Source organism: Suncus etruscus, chromosome 2, assembly GCF_024139225.1.
Source record: "Suncus etruscus isolate mSunEtr1 chromosome 2, mSunEtr1.pri.cur, whole genome shotgun sequence".
In the NCBI taxonomy this organism is placed as follows: domain Eukaryota; kingdom Metazoa; phylum Chordata; class Mammalia; order Eulipotyphla; family Soricidae; genus Suncus; species Suncus etruscus.
The window spans coordinates 2021171-2032232 of record NC_064849.1 but is presented as its reverse complement, the minus strand read 5'-3'; the positions used below and the strand labels follow the sequence as shown (position 1 = coordinate 2032232).

General features: G+C 50.7%; 2 protein-coding genes across 2 annotated transcripts in view; one reads left to right on the top strand and one right to left on the bottom strand.

Annotated features, from left to right (window-relative positions):
* Positions 1-11062, top strand: part of CLIP1 (CAP-Gly domain containing linker protein 1) — a 315265-nt gene that overhangs the window by 226466 nt on the left and 77737 nt on the right. The gene's annotated exons all lie outside the window — the stretch shown is intronic.
* The window catches only part of CFAP251 (cilia and flagella associated protein 251), a 29987-nt gene continuing 25707 nt past the window's right edge, over positions 6783-11062 (bottom strand). Inside the window, exons 20-21 of the mRNA XM_049768197.1 lie at positions 7640-7741; positions 6783-6898 (exon numbers count right to left, since the gene is read on the bottom strand). Coding sequence (XP_049624154.1) covers positions 6792-6898; positions 7640-7741 — 209 coding nt within the window. The 3' untranslated portion in view covers positions 6783-6791. The remainder of the gene's footprint in view (positions 6899-7639; positions 7742-11062) is intronic.

Here is an 11062-nt window from a genome sequence, read left to right as displayed (position 1 = left end):
CCCAGGCGCTGCTGCTGCTGGTGGTGGTGGTGGCAGTCTGCCCAGGGTCTTGAGGAGTCCCAGGGAAGTTCAAGGCCATGGCCACCAGCCACCCTGTGTAGCACGCAAGCCCCCTGCCCATGCATTCCTTCAGGAACCTGAGAAGTGACCCCTGCAGTTTTGGGGTTTGAGTGGGTCTCCTGGGATGGCGACTCACCGTCGAGGCCTCCCTCTAGGTCCGATCCCTAACTTCCTACATGGTTCCCAGAGCCCGTCAGGAGCGGTTTCTGAGCGCAGAGCCAGGAGTAACTTCTGAGCACTGCTGGGTGTGACCCAAAATCCAATAATAGTAGCCAAAATAATAGTAGTAATAGCAATAATATTTTTAAATCGATCAATATGTCTATAGAGATCTCTGTAATTTAGAGAGGGCATGGAAGTTGGCACAAAGGGCTGGAGAATGTGATTTGCCTGTGGGAACTCTAGGTTTGGTCTCAGGACTGCATATTTACACACACACACACACACACACACACACACACGCATCTGTATATGTGTGTACATGGGTCAAGGATGAAGCTTAGCTGTTCAGTGTACACTGTACACAACATATAGATAGGGAAGAGGCTTAAGTTTCCATTCCCAGTTTTATTTTAAAAAATCGGTTGGGGGGGGTCTGGAGAGATGGCATGGAGGTAAGGTGTTTGCCTCGCATGCAGAAGCATGGTGGTTTGATTCCCGGCATCCCATATGGTCCCCTGAGCCTGCCAGGGACGATTTCTGAGCATAATGCCAGGAGTAACCCCTGAGCGCTGCCGGGTGTGACCCCAAAACCAAAAAAAAAAAAATCGGTGGGGGGTGGCATTTGCTTTACATACAGCTGACCCACTATTAATCTTCTGCATCCTGTATGGTCCCCCGAGCCTGCCAGGAGCAATTTCTGAGCAGACAGCCAAGAGTAACCCCTGAGTGCCACCGGGTGTGACCCAAAAGTAAACAAACAAATAATTTTTTTTTTTTTTTTGGTTTTTGGGCCACACCCGTTTGACGCTCAGGGGTTACTCCTGGCTATGTGCTCAGAAATCGCCCTTGGCTTGGGGGGACCATATGGGACGCCGGGGGATCGAACCGCGGTCCTTCCTTGGCTAGCGCTTGCAAGGCAGACACCTTACCTCCAGCGCCACCTACCCGGCCCCAAATAATTTTTTTTTTGGTTTTTGGGTCATACCGGGCGGTGCTCAGGGGTTACTCCTGGCTGTCTGCTCAGAAATAGCTCCTGGCAGGCACGGGGACCATATGGGACACCGGGATTTGAACCAACCACCTTTGGTCCTGAATCGGCTGCTTGCAAGACAAACACCGCTGTGCTATCTCTCCGGGTCCAACAAAATAATTTTTTTCCCCCCCCCAACAAAATAATTTTTTTAAAGAAGCTGGAGAGATATACCAAGATTAAGGTGCTTGTTTGGAGCCGGAGCTATAGTGCAGCCGTAGGGTGTTTGCCTTGCACATGGCAACTGCACAGCAGTTCTGAAATCTCTCTATTCATCCTTTTGGGGTGTAGGCACCCCCCTACTTTCTCACTGCAGGGAAGCTGTGGAAGCCACTGAAAGAGACAGGTTCCGGCACCCAACTAACTCCCAGTAGCCTGAGAACTGGCCTGAATAGCTACCCAAGGGTGCTGAGCTTAAAAACTGGGACCACCAAAGGGGAAGTTTTGCTTCATTTGGGGGAGGTGGTGAGCATGTGGGAAGTCTTGCCCATGGGAGGCGGATGCTTCCACCCCAAGAGGAGGGCAGCACCCTGAGGACCCAGCTCAACTGCCGAGACCCTTCCTCGGGGCAGTACGGCTTTGCCTTCTGGAGGGGTGACCAAACAGCCCGGAGCCCAGCACTGGCCGGAACCCAGCCCCGGCACCTCCTCACTGGGACAATCCTGCATTGTTTCAGGAGCAGCCTGGACTGACTGCGGCATTGACACCAGGGACCGGCCAGTGCCAGGTAAGCAGCAGGGGCCTTTCCCACAGTGGCCACTGGAGGAGGCCCCCAAGGCAGCGTGACAAAGACAGGCCTTCCCCCAACTGTGGGCTGCCCCCCAACTATAGGCCTTTTTTATTTGTTTGTTGTTGGGCCACAACTGGTGGCACTCAGGGGTTACTCCTGGTTCTGCACTCAGAAATCACTCCTGGCAGGCTCAGGGGACCTTAGGAGACACCAAGGATTGAACCCGAGTCAGCCAGATGCAAGGCTAGGGCCCTCCCTGCTATACTATTGCTCTGACCCCTCACTCAACCTTAATGAACTTTCTGTCTGTCTTTGGGGATTTTATGAGTAAAATTGTTGAAAATTACTAAGCAGGATGTATGTAAGAAGATGTATGTCCCCATTGCCCTCACCACTGTACTTAGGGTCAAACTGTTCTCCAGGGGCCAGAGAGATAGTACAGTAGTTAGGGTGCTTGCCTTGTACATGACTGACGCAGGTTAGATCACTGACACACCGTTAGGCCCCTGAGCACTACTGGGTGTGGCCCCCAAACAAACCAAACCTGTTCCCCAAAGTCAGAGCTATTAGACAACAAGAAAGGAACCTAGATCAGAAAACAAAAACAAAAACAAAAACAAAACAAGAAAACAAGAAACAGGGGCAATAGCACAGCAGTAGGGTGTTTGCACACAGCCAACCCGAGACAGGCCCAGGTTTGATCAACAGCATCCCATAGGGTCCCCTGAACCAGCCAGGAACAATTTCTGAGCACAGAGCCAAGAGTAACCCCTGAAAGTCGCCGGGTGTGGCCCAAAAGCAAAAGCAAAAACAAAAACAAAAACAAAAAAAAGGAAAAAGAAAAAATACCCCAAGAAACTGTAATTAGTTGCTTTGATAATCTATAGAAAACCCAAAGACTCCAATCCAAGGCCACAGGAACAATTAATGAGTTCAGCAAAGTGGCTGCTCACAATATCAATAAACAAAAATACGTTGTATTCCTCTCTGCAGATAATGAACTGGAGGAAGAAATTAAGGCAGCAGTTCCATTCACAACTGCGTACAAATGCTTTAAATGCTTAGGAATAAATTTACAAAGGAGGTGAAAGACCTGGATAAACTGTGAAAATACACGGAACAAGACAGAGCGGAGGTGGAACGATGATCCATGTACACGAATGAGGAAAACTAACAGATGCGAAATATTTGCTCTGCTGGGGCCAGAGCAATAGCACTGAGGGGAGGGCACTGCCCTTGCCTAGTTCGATTCCCGGCATCACCAAACACCGCAAGGAGTGATTACTGAATGCAGAGCCAGAAGTAACCCTTGAGCACCAGCAGGTGTGGTCCCCCCAAAACAAAACAAAACAAAACAAAACAAAACGAAAACAAGGGGCTGGAGGAATAGCTTAGTAGATAGGACATTTGCCTTGCATGCAGCCGACCTGGATTCAATCCCTGGCATCCTATATGGTCCCCAAGCCTGCCAGGAATGATTTCTGCGCACAGAGCCAGGAGGAACACCTGTGCACCTCAGGGTGTGGCTTAAAAACCAAAAACACAACAACAACAACACAAACAAAAGACCTAGGCTGTCCCTGAGAGAGGCTGTTTGGGGGGGATGGGGATGGATGGCAGCAGGACACGCCCTGTCCTTTTCTGAGGAAGTGGCTGTGTCTTGGGGTCACACAGGGGGCGGCCAGGGGTGGTACCCCCCAGTGGGCATTCCACCAGTACCTACTGCTGCCTAGTAAGACAGGAGGCGGCCCTGTGCCTGGCAACTCTGCGATTGACGCTGACAGCTCAGGGACCCCATGGTGGTCCCCGAGCTCACCCTGACTGGGTGTTGCGCTGCCCTGAGGGAGGTTGCGTCAACCCAGCTCCTCTGTTTCTCCTTTGGGGAGGGGGCTCGTGGGGCCCAGGGCGCCTCCGGGAGACACTCTGCCTAGGCTACGGTGCTACTAGGGCCCTGCAATGGGGGAACCCAGGCCAAAAACACATCCCTGGCACCGGGCACGCCTCCTGCCCCCTTTTTCTGGATCATTTTACTTACTTTTTCTTTTTCTTCTTTCTTTTCTTTTCCTTCCTTCCTTCCTTCTTCCTTCCTTCCTTCTTCCCTCCTTCCTTCCTTCCTTCTTCCCTCCTTCCTTCCTTCTTCCCTCCTTCCTTCCTTCTTCCCTCCTTCCTTCCTTTTCCTTCCTTCCTTCCTTCTTCCTTCCTTCCTTCCTTCCTTCCTTCCTCCTTCCCTCCCTCCCTTCTTCCTTCCTTCCTCCCTTTCTTTCTCTCTTTTTTTCTCTCTCTCTCTCTCTTTCTTTCTTTCTCTCTTTTTCTCTCTCTCTCTTTCTTTCTTTCTTTCTTTCTTTCTTTCTTTCTTTCTTTCTTTCTTTCTTTCTTTCTTTCTCTCTCTCTTTTCTTTCTCTTTCTTTCTTTCTTTCTTTCTTTCTTTCTTTCTTTCTTTCTTTCTTTCTTTCTTTCTTTCTTTCTTTCTTTCTTTCTTTCTTTCTTTCTTTCTTTCTTTCTTTCTTCTTCCTCCCTCCCTCCCTCCCTCCCTCCCTCCCTCCCTCTTTCTTTCTTTCTTTCTTTCTTTCTTTCTTTCTTTCTTTCTTTCTTTCTTTCTTTCTTTCTTTCTTTCTTTCTTTCTTTCTTTCTTTCTTTCTTTCTTTGTTTTTGTTTTCGTTTTTGTTTTTGTTTTTTTGGCTACACTCATCGGCACTCAGGGGTTACTCCTGGCTCTGAGGTTAGAAGTCTCTCCTGGCAGGTTTGGGGAATCATATGGGATGTCAGGGATCAAACCTGGGTCTGTCCCAGGTCAGTTGTGTGCAAGGCAAATGACCTATTGCTGTGCTACTCCTCCTCCTCCTCCTCCGACCCTAAACACTTTTCTTTTTTTTTTTTTTTTTTTGGTGGGGCCACACCCAGTGGTGCTTATGGGTTCCTACTGGCTCTGTGCTCAGAAATTGCTCCTGGCAGGCTCTGGGGACCATATGGGATGCCGGGAATTGAACCATAGTTAGCCATCTACAAGGCAAATGCCTTATCGCTCTGCTATTGTTTCGGCCCCCTGTGTCTCTAAGCAATAGGATATGCATCCTTGGACCTACAAAAAGTGGTCCAGGCTACTAGTGTGGGCAGAAGGCCAATGTCCTCCTGGATCCTGCTCCAGAGTCAAACTTCCAGGGTCCCTGCAGCCTGGCCCGAGTCCATGGATCTCTTACCAGGACCCTTTCTGAGGGCCAGATAGACAGACAGCTGGGGGGGGGGCATTTGCCCTGCATGCAGCCGACTTAGGTTAGATCCCCAGCATCTGCCAGGAGTAATCCCTGAGCATAGCTGAGCGTGCCCCCCAAAACAGCAACCTTAAGTTCCTTCCTCTCAGAGGCCCTAGTTCTGGCTGGCTCGTGGGTCAGGGAGGCTCAGATGCTGCGGTTCTGATTCTGCACTGTGGGGACCAGAGCAGAGCCTAGGCCCCTGGGGACTGCTGTGGTTTTGCTTGGGCAGTGCTCGGGCTACTCCCAGCTCAGTGCTCAGGGGTCCATAGGGTATAGGGATCCTGCTGTCCCCTGCCTTCAGATTGTCTCCTCTGCTCCCACTGAGTGATGTTTTAAGAGAAAGATCAGGGAGGGAGCAAGAGCACAGCAGGGAGGGCACTTGCCTTGCAAGGGGCCAACCTGGGTTCAAGACCCGGCATCCCTTATAGTCCCCATGCCTAGCAGGAGTGATCCCTGAGCACAGAGCCAGGAGGAAGCCCTGAGTCCTGCAAGATATGGTTCAAACTTCAAAACCAACAACAAATAAAGGAGGGGGCCGGGAAGGTGGCGCTAGAGGTAAGGTGTCTGCCTTGCAAGCGCTAGCGTAGGACGGATCTCGGTTCGATCCCCCCAACCCAGGTGCGATTTCTGAGCGCATAGCCGGAGTAACCCCTGAGCATCAAACCGGTGTGGCCCAAAAACCAAAAAAATAAAGGAGAACTAGTGAGTTTCCTGTCCCCTAAAATATCCCTAGGAACTTCTCAACCATGACATCTCCGTCTTTGGCAGTTACAAATTTGATTCCTAAACCTACTTTTTCCTTAATGTGCTTTTATTTATTTGTTGTTGTTTTCTTTTCTTTCAAAAACATAAACTAGCTTGTAAAACACCACAAATACAACCCTGACCCGACAGGCTCTGATCCATGCTGTTGTCTGTCCTGGGCAGCAGGGACATCACAGGGCATATAGGCTGCAAATCTACCTCAGTGCTTGGGGGTGGGCAATGGGGAGGCAGCTTGAGGACGCTGGAGCGCTCTACCCAAGGGGAACCATCTGGGAGGCCTCTGGCCCAGGTGCAGTGAGTGCCCCAGGGCCCCAGGGTCTGCCAGCTGAGGGACTCTGGGCCCCATGGCAATGGGGCATGTCACAACGGCTGCTCACAGCTGTGGGGCTGCTGGGTGGGTAAGAAGCTACAATAGGACATTCTGGGGGCCCAGAGACCCAATGAGCCTCCCAATTCCACAATGGACCCCCCCCATGCGTGGGGGCAGGAAGCAGCCCCAGGTGTAGCCAGCTGCTGTGAGGGTTCTGGCCCTCACCCTCTTTCCTGTTTCAGAAACAGAAGAAAATCCAACTTGGACAATTCCGTTCTTAAGAGATATTTGCATTTAATGTTCACATGTTCTAGATAACAGGCAAGATGGGGGTTGGGAAGTGCAGGAAAAGCAGTCTCTCGGGGGAGAAAAATACACCGTACACGCCTGCACCCATGCACACACACGCGGACACACACCAACATACATAAACACACAGTCATATGCAGAGCCCTTTGTCTCAAACACTCCCATCCAACTTCATCACTGAGTTTGGGGATCCTGGGGCATGGTTAGACCGAGAATGTCTGTAGTGAATATTTCAGCCGTGATCTCTTCTGGGAGCTCCTCTTCAAAGCAAATCGCTGAACCTGTGAAGAGAAGTCACACACACACACACACACACACACACACACACACACACACACACACACATACACACACATGAGCACATCTCCTTAGCTACAGCAACAGCCTGGGAGGTGCTCAGGCTGGATCTGGCTCTGGGTGCTGGGAAGTGGTTGGGGGGATATGGGCTTTGGCTCCTCGTGGGAGCATGTGGACACCCACCTACATCCTGCTCAGGCCCCTCCCTGCCCGAAGAGCCGCTGAGACAACCCCATGGGGCAATGGTTAGCCGCCCTCTCTGACAGGGCCGGGAGATGAGACTCAGGGCCGGAGTGGGAAAGGCCATCAGATGCAGGGATCAGAGTAAGCCAAGAAGGGGGAGACCTGCAGGTAGCTGGGAGCCCCCCATCAACCTGTGTCCTTTCCTGCCGGTACCCCCACCCTGACTGAGCAGGTGTTCCCTTGGAGCATGGGAAAGAGCACTGAGGGGCTCCCACACCCAGGCAGGGCCTTGTGAGATGTATTGGGGGGCAGGAGGGACAGGCCTCTCTGGAACGCCAGGAGCTAAGCGCCCTCTTTTATTTTTACTTTTGGGCTACACCTAGCGGTGCTTAGGATTACTCCTGGCTCTGTGCTCAGGAATCATTCTTGGCAGGCTTGGAAGACCCTACTGGATGTTGGGGATCGAACCCGGGTTGGTTGACTGCGTGCAAGGCAAACGCCCTCCCCACTGTGCTGCCTCTCTGGTCCCTGGCATCGGCTACCTTTGATGGAGGTGGTGGCGGGCTCCGACTTCCAGCCCTCGGGGTTCAGGCCATAGAGCGTGGTGAGACAGTCAGTCAGGTCTTCCTGTGTCATGTGCTCGCCTGTGCCCGAGAAAGTAGAGTCTACCCCCTGACAGAGAACCTCCCCATCCAAGCCCTGTGACTCGCACCCTGCACTGTGCCAGGAGGCCAAGTTGTTCCTATCGCAGCCCCTTCCTTTGAGGACTCCCAGCCCAGCCCAATGCTGTACGTGCCAGGCCATGAGTTTGACCCCACTGAATGTGGTCCCCAAAGCCACCAGAATGACCCTCCCTCTGCAGCATGGAGGTGACCCTCAGCTGAGCATGCATAGTTTCTGCCAAGTCACAACGGTGACAAAGGGAAGGAAATGAGGTAAAATCAGATCACCTTAAGAAAAAACAAAACAAAACAAAACAGAAGGGCTGGAGCCATAGCACAATGATAGGGTGTTTGCCTTGCAAACCCAGAACTGACCCAGGTTCAATCTCTAGCATCCCATATGGTCCCCTGAGCCTGCCAGGAGCTATTTCCGAGCACAGAGCCAGGAGTTATTCCTGAGCGCCTCTGGGTGTAGCCCAAAAACCAAAATAAATAAGTAAATTTTTTTGGGGGCTTTTGGTTTTTGAGTCACACCCAGCAGCACTCAGGGGTTACTCCTGGCTCTATGCTCAGAAATCACTCCTGGCAGGCTCCGGGGACCATATGGGATGCTGGGATTCGAACCATCGACCTTCTGCATACAAGGCAAATGCCTTACCTCCATGCTATCTCTCCAGCCCCAAATAAGTACATTTTTTTCTGTGTGTGGTGTTTATTTCAAAAAAAAAAAAAAAATGGAGGGGCCCGGAGAGATAGCACAGCGGCGTTTGCCTTGCAAGCAGCCGATCCAGGACCAAAGGTGGTTGGTTCGAATCCCAGTGTCCCATATGGTCCCCCGTGCCTGCCGGGAGCTATTTCTAAGCAGACAGTCAGGAGTAACCCCTGAGCACCGCCGGGTGTGGCCCCCCCAAAAAAAAAATGGAATGCTTCACGAATTTGCGTGTCATTTTTTTTTTTTTGGTTTTTTTTGGACCACACCCTGTGACGCTCAGGGGTTACTCCTGGCTATGCGCTCAGAAGTTGCTCCTGGCTTCTTGGGGGACCATATGGGACGCCGGGGGATCGAACCGCGGTCCGTCCTAGGCTAGCGCAGGCAAGGCAGGCACCTTACCTCCAGCGCCACCGCCCGGCCCCTGCGTGTCATTTTTAAAAAGAAAAAACAAGGGGCTGGAGAGATAGCACAGCGATGTTTGCCTTGCAAGCAGCCGACCCAGGACCTAAGGTGGTTGGTTCGAATCCTGGCATCCCATATGGTCCCCCGTGCCTGCCAGGAGCTATTTCTGAGCAGATAACCAGGAGTAGCCACTGAGCACCGCCGGGTGTGGCGAAAGAAAGAAAGAAAGAAAGAAAGAAAGAAAGAAAGAAAGAAAGAAAGAAAGAAAGAAAGAAAGAAAGAAAGAGAGAGAGAGAGAGAGAGAGAGAGAGAGAGAGAAAGAAAGAAAGAAAGAAAGAAAGAAAGAAAGAAAGAAAGAAAGAAAGAAAGAAAGAAAGAAAGAAAGAAAGAAAGAAAGAAAGAAAGAAAGAAAGAAAGAAAGAAAGAAAGAAAGAAAGAGAGAAAGAAAGAAAGAAAAAAGAAAGAAAGAACAAACAGAGGGGAAAGTATTGGTGCTAAAATTAAAGTGATAAGGGGCTGGAGAGATAGCATGGAGATAAGGCATTTGCCTTTCATGCAGAAGGTCATTGGTTTGAATCCCAGCATCCCATATGGTCCCCCAAGCCTGCCAGGAGCAATTTCTGAGCGTGGAGCCAGGAGTTACCCCTGAGCGCTGCCAGGTGTGACCCAAAAACCAAAAACCAAACCAAAACAAAACAAAACAAAAATTAAAGTGATAAAAGTGGTTTTTTTTGTTTTTGTTTTTGGTATTTGGGCCACAACCTATGGTGCTCAGGGGTTAGTTCTGACTTTGAACTCAGGAAGTCATTTTCTGGTGGACTTGGGGGAACATTTGGGATGCTGGGGATCAAACTCAGGTCAAACACATGGAAGGCAAGGGCACTACTCACAGTATTGTTACTCTAGGCCCTAAAAATTATTTTTTTTTTAAAAAAGCACAGGTGAATGGATGATGAAAACATATATACACAGAGGGATTATGCAGCACAAGGAATGATGAAATCATGTAATTTGCTGCAACTGAGAGGGAGATGGGGGTGGAGGTGGAGGTAGAGAAAGAGTCATAAGAAGGACAAGTACAAGAGGATCTCACAGGGTGGTATGAGATTAGCCTTAACCTTACATCAGAGGGGGGCAGGAAGCAGAAAGGGCAGGGGTAGTAGGAGGTGGTGGGAGAGAGCAGGGCAGGTATCTAGCTGAGGTGGTGTATTACACCACTGGAGATCCAGACTCCAACAAGCAAACTCAACAACACACTTGTCAAGGAGCAAGCCGGGTGAGGGGCTGGAGTACAGGGAGGGGGTGGGCATGCAGGTGGGTCTGTGCTGAGACACCGAGAGCCTGAAACTCCACTAGGACCCACGGTACAAGTCCCAGGGCCTTTGTTCGAAAATTAGAAAGGAAAGAAAGGCTTTGTTTATTTAATTAAATAGGGGGCCGGAGCAATACCATAGTGGGGAGGGCGTTTGCTTGCAATGTGGCCAGCCATGTTCAGTCCCTGGTACCTTCTCTGGTCCCATGAGCCTGCCAGGAGTGATTCCTGAGTGCAGAGCAGGAGTAAGACCTGAGCATTAGTGGGTGTGCCCCCCCCCCAAAAAAAAACAAAAAAAAAACTTCTATCTTTAAAAAATATATAAAGTGGGGCCAGCGAGGTGGCGCTAGAGGTAAGGTGTCTGCCATGCAAGCGCTAGCCAAGGAAAGATCTCGACAGCCGTTCTATCCCCCGGCGTCCCATATGGTCCCCCCAAGCCAGGGGCAATTTCTGAGCGCTTAGCCAGGAGTAACCCCTGAGCATCAAACGGGTGTGGCCCAAAAAACCAAAAAAAAAAAAAAAAAAAAAGGGCCCGGAGGGATAGCACAGCGGCGTTTGCCTTGCAAGCAGCCAATCCAGGACCTAAGGTGGTTGGTTCGAATCCCGGTGTCCCACATGGTCCCCTGTGCCTGCCAGGAGCTATTTCTGAGCAGAAAGCCAGGAGTAACCCCTGAGCACTGCCGGGTGTGGCCCAAAAACCAAAAAAAAAAAAAGCATCCCATAAGGGTATTGCATTTTTTGTTTGTTTGTTTTGGGGCCACATCGGCAATGCTCAGGGATTACTTCTGGCTCTGTGTTCAGAAATCGCTCCTGGCAGGCTTGAGGGACTATATGGGATGCTGAGGATCGAACCACCATCCATCCTGAATCAGCTGTG